The 20,504-nt window shown below is 37.9% G+C and overlaps 1 protein-coding gene across 4 annotated transcripts in view; it reads left to right on the top strand.

Annotated features, from left to right (window-relative positions):
- STAU2 (staufen double-stranded RNA binding protein 2) overlaps positions 1 to 20,504 on the top strand; it is a 372,566-nt gene that overhangs the window by 146,885 nt on the left and 205,177 nt on the right. For all 4 annotated transcript variants that reach the window (XM_023727735.1, XM_012554441.2, XM_023727736.1 and 1 more), the window contains 2 exons: positions 12,345 to 12,482; positions 17,831 to 17,962. In XM_023727735.1, the coding sequence (XP_023583503.1) occupies positions 12,345 to 12,482; positions 17,831 to 17,962 (270 nt within the window). The remainder of the gene's footprint in view (positions 1 to 12,344; positions 12,483 to 17,830; positions 17,963 to 20,504) is intronic.

A 20,504-nucleotide genomic window follows, 5' to 3' on the forward strand; every position in this document is an offset into this window, starting at 1 on the left:
TCAGTCAAACCATTAAGTCTGGTCTTTTTACTAGAATTTGAGTTCTGCACCCCACTTTTCTCCTGCTCCATCTGGGACTCTCTGTTGTGTTCCCTGTCAGTGCAGTCATTGGTGGTAGCCGGGCACCATCTAGTTCTTCTGGTCTCAGGCTAATGGAGTCTCTGGTTTATGTGGCCCTTTCTGTCTCTCGGGCTAATACTTTCCTTGTGTCTTTGGTGTTCTTCATTCTCCTTTGCTCCAGGTGGGTTGGGACCAATTGATGCGTCTTAGATGGCTGCTTGCTAGCTTTTAAGACCCCAGGTACCACTCACCAAAGTGGGATGCAGAACATTTTCTTAATAATCTTTGTTATGCCAGTTGAACTGGTTTTCATTTTTATGCTCTAATCACACAACCAGGACATAGCTAGTAAGAGCATTACCTTTGGGTCAGTTTTGAGTTTGAATCTCTGTGATCTGAGCAAGTTTCCTAACTTTTCTGATCTTCAGTTTCTTCATTTATAAAGTGGGAATAATAATTACACTTGCTTCATAGGATTGTTATAAGTATTAACTGAAATAATTCACAGAATACATTAATGATTATTAAGTGTTTACTACCAATTATAAGACTAATGACATAATAAATAGTATTGTTATTTTGTTGACGCAGTGGTTAAGAGCTCAGCTGCTAACCAAAAGGTCAGCAGTTCATATCCACCAGTGGCTCCTTGGAAACCCTGTGGGGCAGTTCTGCTCTGTCCTACAGGGTCGCTATGAGTCAGAATTGACTCGACAGCACATAATAGTGACAACAACGATTTTAATAAATTGAGAATAGTAAACCATTTGGCTAGAAAAGATCTTTACTTTTGAAGGTTCAAGGATAGGATAACATTTCTATAGTAGAATATAACTTTAATTCTTATTGCTTTTAACTGTAGTGATGAAAAGCAAGACTAGAAGAAAGCCATTTTAAAAATGTTATTCTCCAGAGGAAAAAAACATCTTGAATTCTCAAAATTATTTGCTACTGCTTCCAGTATATAAGCATATTATTCCAGAACTTCCTTCTTATCCATCATTGAGATCACAGCTTAAACTTGACTTCTTCGGGGAAGCCTTCGCCAATCCTCCCCCACCCCCAGGCTATGTAGGTTAGCGCCTGCATTTTTCCTCACATACGTCACACTTGGAATTGCTTGTGCCATGTCTGTCTTGTGTTAAAGTCTGTAGATATCCTCTGAAATGTGAGGTTGCTTTGGGAAAACAAAATGCATGTCATGAGTTGGAATCGAGATGATTTTAAGTATGATCATACTTTACAGTGTGCCAGTAAATGGAGCATTTGGAATACTATCTGGGTTTTCAACATTTTCCTCATTTCTTCGTATGTCTTAAGTATCTAAGATCTACAGTTCCTTATATTTAGTAGAAGTTGAGAAAGTACCTGTTGATGATTAGCCTTGATTTTATTTAAAATAATATAACTATAGCATTGTCTTATTTGATCCACTTAATCACTCTATGATGTAGTTGGTATTCCCATTTTGTGGATGAAACCCACCCAAGAATATGTAGCAGAGTCAGTTTTCAGATCCAGTCATATCTGACTCCAGTGCCCATTAGAAACTGATTGATCATGAACTCCGTTTGGATTTTAAGATTTGTGCTACTGAGTTACCCTGTTAAAGTGCAAGACTGGCCTGATGATGTCTTTGGGTCTTGTATCCTATTTTTTAATGTAGCTCACTTCTCGAAGATGAAACTTCAAAGAAAGCTTTCCAGTGTTGGAGATAAAATTTTCTGGGCACAACTATTACAAGACTGTCTTTATTGGTTTGTGGGATGATAATCTAAGACTTGGTATCCAAGGAATGATTTAGTTGTCAAGAGTTGTAGTAGTTAGTTTCAATCAAAGGAAGAAGCCAACCATTCTTAATGTTCTCAGAACTCCATTGTTATTTAATTGGATTTATTTATTCAGTACTTTGTCATTGGAATCTGTATCAGCAGTAGTTTCTTTGGAACTTGAAGATGTTTTGTAAGAGAAACACACATGAATAAAGACAACATAGCATTGGAGATAGACTTAATGTATTTGATCATCATCATGAGCTAGGCATACTTCTAGTGCCAAACTCAAAAGCTTCCCTTTACCTTTCATTGGTATCTCAATCCTAGACTTACAAACTACCATCTGAACGTTGCTTTTTTTCTCATCAGTTCTTCTTCACTCCCTTTGTAATTTATTTAATTTTTTGTATATAGATAGAAATAGAAACCAGTATTTTATAAAAAACTTAAAGTCCTCCTTGCCATCTCTGCTTTCTTTACTTAACCGTTACAGTACTGGAGTTCTCAGTCTTTGTCCTTTCTTTCTCTCCACCTAGGCTGCCCTCCTGCTTCTGGAAGTTGGCATCAGTCTTTATATAGATGATTCTCAAACACTCTTTTGTGCTCTGTACTGCCTGTTAGACATCTTTGCTTGATATCTCACAGGCATCTCAAACTTGTCATCTTCTCTTCTAAGCCTGTTCTCCTCCAGCGTTCTTCATCTCAGTGACTGGCACTCCCTTCCAGCTGCTGAGAACAGAAAGCTGGGAGTCATTTTTAACTTCTTTTATCCTTTGTATCCAGTCAATCATCAAGTCCTCTGAACTCCCATCACTTAAGTATTTCGTATATTGGTCCATTTCTGTCCATCCCTTCTGCAGTCTTTCTGGTCCAACTCACAATCGTCCTTTGCCTGAACTACTACTTGTTGTTGTTAGTTGCTGTTGAGTCAGTTTCAACTCGTGGCGACCTTACGTGTGCCTAGGAGATCGCCAGGCCCGTCTTCTGAGGCATCTCGGGTGGGTTCCAGCTGCCAACCTTTCAGCTAGTAGTTGCGCTTAGCCGTTGGCTCCACCCAGGGACTCCACCCAAAACCCATTGCCGTCAAGTCGATTCTGACTCATAGCGACTCTATAGGACAGAGTAGAACTGCCCCATGGCATAGAACTGCCTCATAGCGTTTCCAAGGAGTGGCTGGTGGATTCGAACTGCTGACCTCTTGGTTGGCATCCGAGTTCTTAACCACTGTGCTACTGGCCTTTTTACAAGTACTTTTCCACCAGATGATCATTTATGGTTTTTGGAGACACAAATACGACGATTTCATGTTTCTGCTTAAAACCTTTTAGTAGTTTCCCATTGCTCTTTGGTTAAAGTCCAGAATCCCTTAACATACAAAAGGAGCTGCAAGATCTGACCCCTGCTGCCTCTGCAGTCACATCCCATGCGTTCCTATTCTCCAGTCATCCTGGCCTCCTTTCAGTTCCTCAGATAGGCCACACATCCTAGTTCCTCTGTCTGGAATGCTTTCTCCCTCCCTCCCAGTCTTTGCTTACCTTCCTTCCTTCTCTGATTTCTTTGGAGGAGCCTTCTGTCTTCATCCTCCCATTCCAGACCAGGTTAGCATCCTGCGTTTTTCCTCAGATGCATTACACTTAGAGTCACTTGTGCACTTTCTGTCTTTTTTGTATCCTAGTGTGAGTCAATAAATGAAACGAAACATCCAGAAATTTTTGGTCATTGAATTTACGGGATTGACAAGTTTTCTTAAAAATATGGTGGTGCGATGGTTAAGCACTCGGCTACTAACCTAAAAGGTTGGTGGTTTGAAGCCACCCTCTGACTCCACAGGAGAAAAACTTGGCAGTCTGCTTCCATAAAGATTACAGCCAAGAAAACCAAATGCGGAAATTGTTGAACAGTAGCATTAATATCACACGCAAGTAAAATTTTGCTGACGATCATTCAAAAGAAGCTGCAGCAGTACCTCTATAGGGAACTACCAGAAATTCAAGCCAGATTCAGAAGAGGACGTGGAACCAGGAATATCATTGTTGATATCAGGTGGATCCTGGCTGAAAGTAGAGAATACCAGAAAGATGTTTACTTGTGTTTTATTGACTATGCAAAGGCATTCGACTGTCTGGATCATAACAAATGATGGATAGATGCAAAGACTGGGAATTCCAGAACACTTAATTGTGCTCACGAGGAACCTGTATGTAGATCAAGTGACAATCGTGCGAACGGATCAAGGGAATACTGCATGGTTTGAAGTCAGGAAAGGTGGACATCAGGTTTGTATTCTTTCACCGTATTTATTCAGTCTGTATGCCGAGCAGATAATCCGAGAAGCTGGACTATATGAAGAAGAACGGGACATCAGGATTGGAGGGAGACTCATTAACAACCTTCAATATGCAGATGATACAACCAACCCTTGCTTGCTGAAAGTGAAGAGGACTTGAAGCACTTACTGGTAAAGATCAAAGACTACAGCCTTCAGTATGGATTATACCTCAACATAAAGAAAACAAAAAATCCCCACTATTGGACCAATAAGCAACATCATGATAAACAGAGAAAAGATTGAAGTTGTCAGAGATTTCATTTTATTTGGATCCACAGTCAACACCTGTGGAAACAGCTGTCAAGAAATCAAATGACACATCGCATTGGGCAAATCTGCTGCAAAAGATCTCTTTAAAATGTTAAAAAACAAAGATGTCACCTTGAAGACTAAGGTGCACCTGACCCAAGCCATGGTGTTTTCAGTCGCCTCATATTATGTGAAAGCTTGACAGTGATTAAGGAAGACAGAAGAAGAATTGATGCCTTTGAATTATGGTGTTGACGAAGGCTATTGACTATACCATATACTGCCAAAAGAGCAGTCTATGTTGGAAGAAGTACAGCCTTAATGCTCGTTAGAAGCAAGGGTGGCGAGACTTCATCTCACACACTTTGGACATATTATCAGGTGGGATCGGTCCCTGTAGGAGGACATCATGCTTGGTAAAGTAGAGGATCTGCAAAAAAGAGGAAGACACTCAACGAGATGGATTGACATACGGCTGCAACAATGGGCTCAAGGATAACAGCGATTGTCAGGATGGCACAGGACCGGGCCATGTTTTGTTCTGTTGTATGTAGGGTCGCTATGAGTCAGAACTGGTTGACGACACCTGACAACGACAGTGATCATTAGGCCCATGTCTAGAATGCCGTCTTAGTTTGCTAGGGCCAACTGCAGCAGAAATACCATAAGCGGGTGGTTTAAAGAACAGAAATTTATTCTCTCGCAATTCAGGAGGATAGAAGTTTGAATTCAGGGCACTGGCTGTAGGGAGTGGTCGTTTCTTGTCAATTTCACCTTCTAGTAGCTGGCAGTCCTTGGAGTTCCTGGCCTTGTAGACTCATCTGCCTCCATCAACTTCAAATAGTATGTCTGCCCCTGTGTCAACTTGCTTGCCTCTGTCTATGCTGCTCCTTAGGTTTAGTGATTAGGTTCAGGACACACCCTACACTAATAGGACGTCATTAACATAACAAAGAAAACCCTATAATAGGATTATATCCACATATACAGGTAGTCCTCGACTTATGATGGGGTTCCTTTCCTACGACTCCATCTAAGTTGGTTTTGACGTAAGTCGAACACTACTTTTTTTTTTTTTTTTTTTTAAGTTTTCACTATTACTGCCTTTTATTATCAGTATCTTTATAAATCTGGTCTTTATTTGTCTTTGGGGATTGGTATGAGAATGATAACATTAGCAAATTATGCGATGCAGCATTGTATGTAGTACACAGTACTGATGTCAAGATACTAAAAAAAAAAAAAGGACGATCATAAGTGCTGTTCGTTGTAACTCAGATACATCCTAAGCTGGGGACTACCTGTGTAGGGATTAGAATTCCAGCACATATTTTGGGGGGATACATTCAATCCATCACAGATGCCTTTGCACACTCCCATCCCAATTCTCACCCCAGTCTTTGCCCATTAACTCTTCTTAAGTCACCATGCTCAGCCAAGGGCTGTCCTCCTCCAGGAAGTCATCTTTGGTTCTTTCTCACCCTTTCTGGGGTTTGATCCCCTCCCTTATATTCTTAGAACACCTATACATACTAAATTGTATTGAAATTGTCAATATATTGGTCTCTCCTAATCAATCGAAAAGCTGCTCAGGGACAGTGGCTGTGTCTTATTCATCTTTGTATCCATAGTATATACCGTGAAGCCTGCAGCATATTAGGTATTTAGTAAACATTTACTGAACTGAATTTTTTCTGACAAATGTATTTGGCTGTTTGTTGGAGTAGCCTAACAGCAAAGTCACATAAAGGATTTAGTAATTTAAAGAACGTTGGATTAGAAATAAAGTTACTTTCAATAACAGCAACTATAATTCTAAAAAGAGGGCTTAGGAACTTTTTTTTTGCTCTGGAGAAATTTGAGCTGTAAAGTATCCTATCACTCATCTGTCGATTTGTCCTACTGTGGTGGCTTGCGTGTTGCTGTGATGCTGGAAGCTATGCCACCGGTATTTCATACGCCCGCAGGGTCACCCATAGGGGACAGGCTTCAGCAGAGCTTGCAGACTAAGATAGACTAGAAAGACGGACTTGGAGATCTACTCCTAAAAAAATTGGCCGGTGAAAACCTTACGAATAGCAGTGGAACAATCTGTCTTAGAAGAAGTACAGCCAGAATGCTCTTTAGAAGTGAGGATGGTGAGACTTTGTCTCACGTACTCTGGACATGCTGTCAGAAGGGACCAGTCCCTGCAGGAGAAGGACATCGTGTTTGGTAAAGTAGAGGGTCCGCGCAAAGAGGAAGACCCTCAGATAGATCGGCACAGTGGCTGCAACACTGGGCTCAGACATAGCAACTCTTGATGGCGCCTAACAACGAGAACATCCTGTCTTTTCACTCACAGGCGTAGGTGATTGAAAAGTTGCAGTGGACTAACAAGGAAATTACCGACGAGACCATTTTTTTGGATTCTCTCATAAAGTAACTATTTTCTGAAAGTGTTGGATTCATTAAAATTTCCATGCCATAATGAGAAAGGTTACTTTTTTGCCACCTCAAGTATGAATTTGGTTTAAAAAAAGGTGTAATTCCTGAGAAATCTGATCTCAGTCTCAAGCTCTCTGTCTTCCTCTTACCCGTTCTCTTGCTGTAGTTGTCTCTTCCCTGCCTCCCTGCACTCCCACAGCCCCCCGACCCCACTCCCACAGCCTCCCGACCCCACTCCCACAGCCCCCCGACCCCACATTCTCTTTCTCTTCACTCTCTGTTCCGGGTGTGAGATGGACTTCCTTCAGAACTTTTTGAAATAGACATGTTCAGACTTACTTTCAAAATAGCACTATATTGTGATGACAGCTTTATTGTTGCCTTTTCTGATTTTGTCATCTGTGTTCTGTCCCTTTGGACTTCTTGTCTGGATCATTAGCTAGATACCGTTACTTGTGTGTATTATCTTTAGGAACAAAAGCTACACTTTTCAGTTAATCCCCTCTCATTCTTTTTTGAGACTGGAAAAGAAAATATTGCTGAAACAGTCTAGTTGCTAGCTAACTTCTTTCACATTCTTCACATAGAATGTCCTCATTTAGGGCCTTCCTTAGGACCTGCTTCAGGTCTGAGGAGCTTCTTCCTGATCAGGAAGCTGAGGTTAGCCGAGTCATACGACTAGTGATCTGCTTTGTGGCAGGTCTACCTTTTAAGGAGTTCAGTTTATTAATCTAGCTTCGGCTGAACCAGGGGGACTGAGACCACAGAGCAAAGAGATTCCATTGATGCGAATGAAGTTAGTCCTGTTGCTACTGTCTACCGTGCATCTCTCCATCTTTGTGGTACTGTAGTGAAGTGTGTTACTGGGATGCTGGAAGCTATGCCACCAGTATTTCAAACACCAGCAGGGTCACCTGTGGTGGACGGGTTTCATTAATATCACACGCAAGTTAAGTTTTGCTGAAGATAATTCAAAAACTGTTCCAGCCGCACATCTACAGGAAATTGTCGGAAGTTCAGGCGGGATTCAGAAGAGGACGTGGGACCAGGAATATCATTGCTGATGTCAAATGGATCTTGGCTGAAAGCAGAGAATACCAGAAAGATGTTTACCTGTGTTTTACTGACTATTCAAAGGCATTCAACTCTATGGATCATAACAAATTATGGATAACATTGCAAAAAATGGGAATTCCAGAACACTTAATTGTGCTATGTGGAACCTGTACATAGACCAAGTGGCAGTCATTTGAACAGAACAAGAGGAGACTATGTAGTTTAAAATCAGGAAATGTATGCATCAGGGTTGTGTCCTTTCACCATACTTATTCAATCTGTATGCTGAGCATGTAATCCGAGAAACTGGCTATACGAAGTAGAACGTGGCATCAGCATTGGTGGAAGACTCATTAACAACCTACAGTATGCAGATGACACAACCTTGACTTGCTGAAAGTGAAGAGGACTTGAAGCACTTACTGATGAAGACCAAAGACTACAGCCTTCGGTATGGATTACACCTCAACATAAAGAAAACAGAAATCCTCACAACTGGACCAATAAGCCACATCGTGATAAACAGAGGAAGGATTGAAGTTGTCAAGGATTTCATTTTACTTGGATCCACAATCAACACTCATGGAAGCAGCAGTCAAGAAATCAAACGATGTGTATTGCATTGGACGAATCTGCTGCAAAAGACCTCTTTAAAGTGTTGAAAAGCAAAAATGTCACTTTGAGGACTAAGGTGCGCCTGATCCATGCCATGATATTTTCAGTCACCTGATATGCATGTGAAAGCTGGACAGTGAATAAGGAAGACCAAAGAAGAATTAATGCCTTTGAATTAAGGTGTTGGCAAAGAATATTGAATATGCCATGGACTGCCAGAGGAATGAACAAATCTGTCTAGGAAGAAGTACAGCCAGAATGCTGCTTAGAAGCGAGGATGGCTAGATTTCATCCACATACTTTGGGCATATTATCAGGAGGGACCAGTCCCTGGAGAAGGACATCACCTTGGTGAAGTAGAGGGTCAGCGAAAAAGAGGAAGACCCTCCGTGAAGCGGATCGCAACATGGCTCAAGCATAACAATGCCGTAGGACTGGACAGTGTTTTGTTCTGTTGTGCATGGGGTCATTAGGAGTCAGAGCTGACTCTGCGGCGCCGAAGAACAACAAAATTGCTACCCTGCTAGGACGATGGGCCACCCTTGGCTCTTCTCTTCTTTCTCTCCTGTTGGTACCTCCCAGCATGTCTAGACAACTTGACTAGCACATTACGGGGCAGGTGATGTTGGCCTGCCTCACGCAAATAGGGTCAGATCCTCCCTCCCCTCTGATGTCTCTGAGGAGAAGAGGTACCTAGATAAAACGTGATAGAAAAGTCTTTGTACTTCTAGCCGAGTAGTCCTGCTTTTATTTCCCCGGCTCCTAATTCTTTTGTGAGGCTGCATGCATCTTTGAGTTACGGAATGGGGGCCTAAGAGGGTTTGTTGTAGTAGATGATGCTAATACGTATGTTCTTTGGACACTTTTAAAAGGTGAAATGAAATTTGACATGATCAAGGTGAAGGGTATAAGTTACAAAGGAAAAAAATTAACTGGGTTTCAGAGGTTCAGTCACTCTGAGAACTAATTCACTGCATGATCCTGTCCATATGGCATTCATTATTTTACAAACTTCCTCTCTTTGTCTCTCCTTTAGTTTACTAGTTCTTTCTCCCAACCTTTCTGTTTTAAAAAATTTGCTTGTAATAGTTTTATAAATATTAATTTCAGACATTTTTACTCTGTACATGAAACTTTTCTCAAAAAAAATAAGATAAATGCTTAGTCAGCTTACTGCAATGTATATTTATATGCAAAATCTGTAAGGTTGGTTGGGCAAGTCTTGCTCCAGTAGTGAAGCATGAAGTTGAACCCTGAACCAGTAATTATGTGTATCTTAAAAAGACAAACATGGAATCGCACTGAGTCAAGGCTCAAGTCAACCTGGAGCACCTGGCTTCTTTCAGAGTAATTATTTTGAGATTCATCCTTCTTGATGTGTATGTTAATTGTTGGTTCTTTTTATTGCTACATAGTATTTCATTGTATGACTATACCACCGTTTGTTTACCCATTACCTGTCTATGGATGTTTGCGATGCTTTCAGTTTTTACCTGTTACAAATAAAGCTGCTGTGTACAGTTGTATATGAGTCTTCTTATGGGCATGTTCTTTCATTTCTCTTGGGTAGATACTTAGAAGTGGAATGGTTTGGTCACATAGTAGGTATATATTTAACTTTTTAAGAAACTACCAACTGTTCTTCGAAGTGGTTCTACCATTTTACATTCCCATCGGCAGTGTATGAGAGTTCCAGTTGCTCTGCATCTTTGCCAGCACTTAATATGGTCAGTCTTTTTATTTCAGACATTTAAATGTATGTATAGTTGTATCTCATTGTGGTTTTATTGTACGTTTCTCCATTGACTGATGATAAAACCAACGTCAAACCCATTGCTGTTGAGTTGATTCCGATTCATAGCGACCCGGTACGTCAGAGTAGAACTGCCCTATGGGGTTTCCAGGGAGCAGCTAATGGATTCAAACTGCAGACCTTTTGGTTAGCAGCCGTAGCTCACAGTAGGTCTTAACCACTGTGCCAGATACTGAGCATCTTTTCATGTGTTTAGTGGCATGTGAGCCTTGATGAAACATCTGTTCAAATCTTTTGCCCCATTTTTAGAAGGTGGGTTGCCTATTTTAAGTAATAATAAATTTATTATTGAATTTTGAGAGGTCTTTATATATTCTGGATGCAAATTGTTATCAGATATGTGGTTTGAAAGTATTTTCTACAATTCTGGGACTTGTCTTTTTTGAAGAGAAATTACTGATTTTTGTAGAAGTCCAGTTTATTAATTTTTTTTCTTTTATGGAATGTGATTTTGGAGTTGTATCTAAGAAATTGTTACCGAACCAAGTCAAAAAATTTTCTCCTGGAAGTTTTATAGTTTTCAGGTATTACATTTAGGTCTATGAGCCATTTTTAGTTAATTTTTATAAATGATACAATGTATAGATTGAAGTTTTATTTGTATGTGAATATCCAGTTGTTGCAGCACCATTGGTTGAAAAGACAGCCCTTTCTCCACTAAATTATCTTTGCACTTTTGTCGAAAATGAGTGGACTATATATGTGTGCATCTATTTCTGGACAGTATTTTGTTTCGTTGATCCATTTGTCTATTTTTATTCTAATACTGCACACACCGTCTTGGTTGCTATAGCTCCATAATAAATCTTGAAATCAGGTAATGTGACTCCTCCGATTTTTTTTTTCTAAGTTGTTTTGAGTATTTGTCCTTTGCAATTCCATATGAATTTAGCATCAGTGTGTCAACTTCTACAAAAAAACTTGCTGGGATTTTGATTGGAATTACAGTGAATTAATATTGACATCTTAACAGTGTTGATCTATGAACACAGTATGTCTCTGCATTTATTAGATCTTGTTTAGTTTCTCTCAGTAATGTTTTGTAGTTTTAGTGAGCTTTACATAAACTATATTGCAGGTATTCTTCTGTGCTTTCTTTTTCACTTAACATGTATTTCATCTGGATGTATATATCAATAGTTAATTCACTGCTCAAATGAATTAATTTATTTTTTTGCTCTATACCATTCCATTGTATGAAGATGCTATAATTTATCCATTCTCTTATTGATGAATATTTAAGTTGTTTGAGTTTTTTTGCTATTTCAAATAATGTAGTTATGGATATCCCTGTACATATAAGCTGGCACACACGGGTAGCAGTTTTCTAAGATACATACAAGCCGAGGAATAGACTTAGGGGATAGGATGTACTAGACTTTGCCAGATTGCTTCCAGTTTATGCTCCCATCAGTGCTGTATCAGAGTTGCTGTTACCAGTTAGATCTGTCAGACTTCTTAATTTTTGCCAATCGAAGTGTGTGAAATTGTATCTCATTGTAGTTTTAATATGTATTTTCTGAGTCCTAATGAGATTGATAATCTTCTCATATGTTTATTTTTCTGTTAAAATCTGTCCATCTTTTTTGCCCATTTTTCATTTAGATTGTCTTTTTCCTAATAAATTTTAGAATTTCTTAAAAACGTATTTTGGATACTTTTTTTTAGTTGTATGTATTGCAAATATCTCCTTCCATTTTGTGGCTTGTTTCCTCATATTTTTGGTATTTTTTGATGAATAGAAGTTGTGAAGCCAACTCTGCTGTACTGAGGAGTTCATTCAATTTTAAAACAATAATTGACTCTACTTATCAATTATATCTCTGAGACCCAAATCCTATAGAAGCCTAGTTTCAGATCCATTATTTTATTTTTCTTTATAAATCTTTCTGAAGGATTCATTTATCTTCTCCAGTTACAGTTTGGAGGCATGGGAGTGAGGGTGAGGGAGAACCACTGTTTCTTTAAGGATGCATTAACAATTTTACAAGCATATTTTGAACCTCTTCTTATTTTTCAGGCCGGACCAGAATATGGTCAAGGAATGAACCCCATTAGCCGCCTGGCTCAAATTCAACAGGCCAAAAAGGAAAAGGAACCAGATTATGTTTTGCTTTCAGAAAGAGGAATGCCCCGACGTCGAGAATTTGTGATGCAGGTATTTCTGTATTTTATATTAAAATAATGTTTTCTAACTACTGAAAAATTTAGAAATCTTCAGCTTGGCATAGAGATAATGGGGAAAGGCAAATAAGAGTTAAGAGCAGAAAGTTAAGCTGTGTTTACGCTTAAAGCGTTCGTTCACCCCATGCCCAGCCACCAGCTTGGTGGGAACACTCAAGTGTCAAGGACATGTTAAGATAGACAACATGAGCTTTTGAAGGAACTGTGAGTTCATGCAGGTTATTTACCACAGAGTTTATCACTTAGATTTAGAATACCTATCTCTAGCTTTTTTGTGTTACAATTTGCAGCTGGAGCTTATTAACTACTGGGAATTGAAAACAAATGAAATTAGAAATAAAATCCAGAAGGATGGACATAGTGGATGGAACAGGGCCAAGAGTATGAGCTTGTGGCTATAAGGGAAATGAGGAAGAGAAAGCTAGCTGAGTAGCTCACCACGGTGGGGGCGGAGGACGCAGAATTGATGAGATCTCACTGCTGTGTTGTGCAGTCCAGAAAACTGAATGGTGACTAGTTGTTGGCAGATGGTTGGGGACCAGAAATGAGATACAGTGCCTGAAATGCCCTCCCCCTTTTCAAATCCTGTTCCTTCGTTCGCCAGCTCAAGCCCTAGTTTTGAAGAAACCTTTGTTTTAATTTTCTATTGTGAAAATTTGGAACATATCTAAAGGTAGAGAAACTGGAATAATGGATCCTCAATCTACTCATCAACCAAATGCAACAGTTATTCAGATTTTTGCCACACTTGTTTCAGCTGTCGATGTTCCCTTTTCCTTCCCTCCCCTTCTCTCTCTTCTTTTCCTGAAGTACTTTAAAGCTAATTTCAAATCTCATGTTACTTAAGCCTTATGTGCTCTGTGTGTATCTCTTAAAAAACATGGACTCTTTCTTACGTGAGACCTAATCCCTAATTCATTGGAATCATTTCATACCCAGTCTGTATTTGTATTCTTCTTATTGTCCCCAAACTGTTACAATTGGCTTATTGAAGAACCTTTTTCAATCATGCAAACTCGTAGATTTCTCTTTTAATACAATCCAGTTAAAAATCAATGGACATTTGTTAAGTGCTGATCATTTGCCAGGCATTTTTTGATTAACTTTTCGTGCATATCTAAGTCTTGTCTTCCCACCAAATTTATAATCTCCGTTCCTCTTTGTCACAGAATCCAATACAGTGGTTTGTATATAAAAACCCAAACATATTGCAGTCAAGTCAGTTTTGACCCATAGCGACCCTATAGGACAGGGTAGAACTGCCCCATAGGGTTTCCAAGGTGCGGCTGGTGGATTCGAACTGCCAACCTTGTGGTTAGCAGCCGTATCACTTAGCTACTGTGCCACCAGGGCTCCCATTTGAATACAGTAGGACCTTAATAAATGTTGGGTATATATTTACTGCCTGCCTGTCTACCCGACTTACTGAGAGCTAGTATGTTTGGCCTTTTTTGAACATGTAGACTTCTGATAAACTACTGTTGGGAGCCCAGATATCCAAAGATGGGGAGTCCTGTGGTTAGTAAATACATCATTATATAGATGTGGGACCCATAATGGTATTGTTATAGTATTTTCACTTGGTAAAATATATTCACCATTTTTCCTCTGACATTCTTAGCTTTAAAGAATACTACAAAGTATTCTGTGGACTCCGAAGCTTGAAGAAAAAAATCAGCTAAATGCTAGGCATGAAATAAGAATATAAACTGACTTTGGTTTTATTAAAGAAGTCACTTTCTATGGAGTATGTTGAGTACCCCTTTTGAAAAAAAGAATTTAGAGTATCTTAGGCCAGCTTCCATTTTATGGGTATTCGTAAACATTCTAGTCAAACGGGGACGTTTGGCTGTGCTTTTAAATGTTTTCACACTGAATTCATATTATTTTTCCCCCGTCTGGAAGCCCCAGTGGATTCATTACAGTATGCAGCAAATTTATCAAAGTAAAAGACTTTTTTATAAACTACTTAAGCAGTGTTATCATTTGTTTTAATTGAATGTGGAAGTAAAATATCTGGAGATAATATGCTCATTTTTATCTGTCACCCACCAAAAAAGTAAGTTTGTATGTTTTAAAATGGGTGCAGTTACTTGTGTTAATTATCAGATAAACAGAAGAAAATCTCTGATGACATTATTTGGATATTGAATTCCAAAGCAGATTTCTTAAAGCTTTTTTTTTTCTGGAGAGGGATATTTTAATTTTTCAAAGAGAAAATGATAGCTAAAGTAAATTGCATATTAGTACTTCGCACTGCTATATATCATATATTAATTTTTCTACCTATGATTAACACCTCTAGGTTGTTTAAAAATATATGTAAGGCAAATTTCATCCATTTCATTTATGTCTCAGTGCAAGATAATGGATTAACTTTCTGGTAATTGCTATTTCTGTTTCTTAGTTGTTTTTTTTTTTAGGACATGAGTCATTTGAATGGTTTGTTTCATTTAAAGACAAAAACGTGGCAGTCTTAACTTTACTGCATAGCAAAGTAATCGAGTTTCTTTGCAGATAAAAATTAACATTTTAATGAAAAAATCTTATCGATAATAGTTACAAAATCTGCGAGCTTTCTAGGAAGAGGGTTTTATGAAGCTGACTTGCATACTTACTTAATTTTCATAATGAAGTGATTTTATTTTTAATGAGGTAATTTTTTGAGTGACTACTGTGTTTGTTAGCAAGAAATGGAAGTCCTTCAGCAAGATAGTCCTTCCAGTACTAACAAATCATTCTGGGAAAGTCACTCACAAACTATTGAGCCATATACTGCACAAACTTGTTTGGTGCAGGAGGTGGGTGAATGGGAAAAATGAGTCTGTGAAGCACCTGTCTTGAAGGACTCGGGAACAGAAGTCAGAATAGGTCAGATGATATAGATACAAGGTAAATGCAGAGATGGGAACAGTATTGGAAGTGTCAAGTCCAAGAACAAGGGCCTAAAGCTAAAAGACATCAGGCTTGGGTAGGTAAATCAGATGTAGGAATGAAGCAGCAGAAGAATTGAATGTGTGTAAGGTGTATACAGCATGTAAAAGCAGGTGAAAAAAATTCTGCAGTTATTTGCTGTTCATTGAGTTTTCACTTCCATTAACTTTAGCAAGTGTTTTGACCATCAGAGCAGTAGAGGAAGCTGCAGACATAACTGACCTAATCTTTTAACTAGCAAGTACTCCAGCACCAGCATAGGGGCTGTGGGGCAGGGAACAAACCAAACACTGGAAAAAACACCACGTAATTTGCCGTGAATTTTTATTATGAATGGGTATTGAATTTTATCAAAGGCTTTTGCTCCGTTTACTGGATGTGCATATTGGTTTGTCCTCCTCAATCTGTTAATATAGCAGATTCCACTGAATGATTTTGCTTGAGTTTCAAGTGTTAAAGTGACCCTGCATTCTTGGAATAAAGCCAGCTTGGTTGCGACTCTTCTTATATAGTGCTTGATTCCATTTACCATTGGATGGTTTAAAATCTGCACATCTATGTTCGTTGGTGAAACTGTAAATTTCCTTTCTTATACTATGTTTGTTGGTTTTGGAATCATGGTGATGCCTCATAAAACAAATTGAGGACTGATTCCTCTCTTTCTATTCTTGAATGAATTTGTCTAAGATTGACATTATTCTTCCTTAAATACTGGGTCGAATTTGCTGGAGAAGTTATATGGAGTTTTCTTTGTGGAAAGGTTTTTGGTTATGGATTAATTTCTTTAGTAATTATAGGCTTGCTCAGCTGTAGGTTTATTCTGTGTTTCTTTTGGTAATTGTATTATTTAGGAATTTTTCCATTTCATCTAAATATTCAAAAAATTTTAGCATAAAATTGTTGTCAGTATTCCTTTATTATTTTGTAATGCTACAGGAGCTGTGGTAACCTCTCATTTTCATTCTTTCTTGTGCCTTTTCTACTTTTTCTTGATTGGTCTTACCTTCCATTTATCATTTTATTAGTCTTCAGAGAACCAGTTTTTGGCTTGTCTATTACACTTTCTTTTCTATTTCATTAATTTCTGCACCTGTCTCTATTCTTTCCTTCTATTTTCTTTGGATTTATTTCTCTGTTACAATTGTAACTTCTTGAGATGGATGTTTAGCTCATTAATTTTTTACCTTTCTATAAGCTTTTATAGCTATGTATTTTCTTCTGGACACACCTTTAGCTACATCTGTCAAGTTTTAATATATTGTATTTCCATTAATATTTATTCAAAATGTTTTCTAATTTCCATTGGGACTTATTCTTTTTGCCCATGGGTTATTTAGAATTATATTACTTAATTTCCAAAGTAGTGCTTATTTTTAACTTTTTTGTCTGCTTCTTCTGTCACTTATTGAGACAGATGTGGAAAAATAAATCCTAGTACAGTTGCGTATTTTGTATTTCTCCTTATAAGCCTCTCACGGTTTTGCTCTCTAATTTGCTTTTAATATCTGCATTATCTCTTGGCACATGCATCTCTGAAAGAGCATTGCCCTAACTTTACATGTAGGGATAAGATGGTTCATATGTATTTAAACACACACATGAATGCATGTGTACATAAATTGCCCACAAAAGATACCTATGGAATAGTTCTAATAAGCCACTATGGAGCAATTACAGTTCATTAAATACTGTGGTATACGTACATTATCTTGTTTAATTTTCAAAACAACACTATGAGGTGGATGATATTACCCTGACTTTACTGCTGAGCAGACAGAGGCTCACAGAGATACAGTAATTTGTACCAGTTCGTACAGGAAGGAGGTGGTAGAGTTGGAGTCCATACCTGAATCTAACTCGGAAGCCTTTGTTCCCAACCACAATATCATAGTGCCCCTTGTATGTTAATTCTCTTCCGGTACTATTTAATATAAACCATTGTAAACTTAGAATGCAACACGAACATTATTTTAAATGGCACCAATATGAATTTATCCTTTTCAGTTTATTTTAAATAAAAAATACTGAAAATAACCAACATGAACTCTATTAAAATGTCAACCTTATTTTTCTGATTATATAAATAATACAAGTTTTTTTATTTAGAAAAATGAAATACAGAAATTTATAAGTAAATAAAAATCACCTGAAATTTTACTATCCTGAAATAAACAGCCATTGACATTTTGAGGACTTTCTTTTATATTTTCCTCATGTATATTTTATGTGTATATATACCATTACATAAATGGTGTCTTACTTGCTGTTTTTATCATGGAGTGAACTTTGTATTTTTTGGATGCTAGACAGTAGAATACTTTGCTTTAGGATGTGAAGGAGTTCCTGTTTACCAAAATAACTATTGATTTTTTTCTTTACTCTTATCAGGTCAAGGTAGGCAATGAAGTTGCTACTGGAACAGGACCTAATAAAAAGATAGCCAAAAAAAATGCAGCGGAAGCAATGCTGTTACAACTTGGTTATAAAGCATCAACTAGTCTTCAGGATCAACTTGACAAGGTGAGAGTTTAGCTTGCATGTATGCCCAATTCTATCAGAATATCAAATTGATTAACAAATTCTAGCCCCCTGTTCCTTGACTTTAAGTAATGTCTTAACTGCTATTAAAGTAACCGTCTTAAGTTTTCTGAGGCAGTGCCCTATTTTTATATCGTTAAAAATAGGTGTTCCAGGTACAAAGCAGCATCTATTATGGTGCCATGATGACATATTAATGAATAATTGTAATCTTATGATTACCAAGTACTAAAAGTTGTTTTATGGTTGTGCATATTTTGTATAATACCGATTTAATATGTTTCAGCTTATTGATAGGTTGTTTAAGCAGTCTTAATTTGTGCCTTTTAAGAACAGAGGTTGTTAACCTATGTTTCTGGACTACAGCTGAAAACACTGAAAATAAAGATCCTTTAGGGCAGGAACTATATTGGACAGACACTCTATAAAGTAATTTTTCTATTTACTTTAGATTTAAGGGTAAACTCAGAGAGTGTTTATTTTCTGCCGAGATCTGTGTTCATGGTCCCCTATTTCTTCTGCAGCAGTTAATGACGTCACTGACACCTGCCTCTGTTGCAAGGGAATCAGAGAACTCTGACTTCAGGACTTCACATATAGCTTGGTGCAGGGACTGGCTTGATTTCAGTTTTGTTATCGTTTTGTTATCTGTGCATATGTATAAATGATTTTTATTTAACATTTTATTTCCATGAGAATTCATAAAACAGGCTAATAATTGTTTCTATCAAAAGTAATATGTTTGCATCCAGGCCATTTTTTCACATACGGATCCTGTTTAAGAGATGATTTGTAGTTTCTACAGAACACATTTCTGAAGTTTAGAATAAGAAACAGAATTGTCTGTTACAAAACATCTTGGCATGCTTTTCTTTTTAAGGCAACTGTGAATATCTAGGTAATTCTTATGAGTGACTAAAAAATCATTTGTGTGGTATTGCTAGCAATTTCAATTCTGTTTTTATAACCTGGCTAGTCAGTGCTTTTTCTTTTAAAAGTATTTGTAACATGAAACTTAACATGTGTTCAAGTTTCTGTAGTTCTTATATTGTGTATATGTTGTTTTAACTTAAGTCATTTATACTGACTTAAAACTGGGGAGTGATTTATAAAAATATATGTCAAAATAAATCTCCTCATGGACATTTATTTGTAAATTAAGTGAAAACAAAACAATAAAAAGCCAGCATTACTTTCATTGATTAATTTTATTAATTTGAAAACATTTCTTGCATACCCACAAATGCAAATGATTACTAATGACAAGATGACTGAAACTTGGTCCCTGCATTTAAGGAACTGACCATTGAGTGGGGTGGGTGAGGGGCTATAGTCATACAGCATAAATTGTAGTATCCTGGAGCCTAGAGAACATGAGGATGAGTCTGGGAAGTCAGGAGGAACTGAGATCACTGTTTTTATGCCAACTCTTTATGGACCACAAAGGTCCAATCCCATTGTGTATGGGGTTGCCATGAGTCGGGGGTCGATTCAACAGCAACTAACAGCAACAACAAGGAATTTGAGGAGTCATTAATTGAAGACTTGAGCATGAAAGTGGCCTGATGTGGTTTCCATTTTTAAAAAGACAATTCTGTACCTAATGTGGTGAGTGGATTTGAGCAGGGTGAGACTGAAGGCAGGGAGGCCAGTCAGGAGGCTTCGCAGAGGTGTTCAACTGAAAGATACTGAAGGTCTGAACTAAGCAGTGGTGGTAGAGAGGAGGAGGGGGAAATGCCAGAGATATTTCTGAAGTGTAACTGATGAGGTTTGAGTAGGAGATAATATGCATGAGGGTACAGGAAGAAGGAAGAGGAGAGAATAGCTTTAACGAGGAGGTATAGAAAGTGACCGTAAGAAGCCGTTGGCAGTCATAGGCTGCAGAGAGATCATATAGCAGAAGGACTGAATATTTGGATTTGTTAGTAGCACCCCTCGTGAGTGTGGCAGAAGCAGTTTTTCAAAAGAAACCACAAAAGCAGTTATTATACAGCTATTTTTTAAAAATAGGCAAGATGTATACATTGTTGAAAATATTCAAACAATACAAAAGATGAGTAGTGAAAAAATAGAAGTTTCACTTCACCATGCAACCCTCCGTCTCATGGTCTCTCTTCCAAAGGCATCTCCCACGATGAGTTAATATTTGTAAAGCACTTGGAATAGTGTCTGAAACAGAGTGAATGTTACCTAAGGGTTTGTTAAATAAAAATAAAATTAATGTTCTTACAAAGTATTATGTGCTTATACACTTCTATACTCCCACTTTACAAAGAATTCAGATTCAATAAATTTTGACAACTATACTTCATGTAACCACCTCTACTATGAAGATTTATAACGTTTCTCCACCTGAAAAAGTTCTTTAATACCTCTTTGTAGTCAGTCTCTTCCCCTACCCTCAGCCCTTGGCAAGCATTGATCTGATTTCTGTCCGTATAGTTTTGCCTTTTCCAAAATGTCATATAAATTGAATCATACGTTATGTAGCCTTTTGTGTCTAGCCTCTTATTACTTAACATAA

The sequence above is a fragment of the Trichechus manatus genome, unplaced genomic scaffold (assembly GCF_000243295.1).
Source record: "Trichechus manatus latirostris isolate Lorelei unplaced genomic scaffold, TriManLat1.0 scaffold00018, whole genome shotgun sequence".
NCBI lineage: Eukaryota > Metazoa > Chordata > Mammalia > Sirenia > Trichechidae > Trichechus > Trichechus manatus.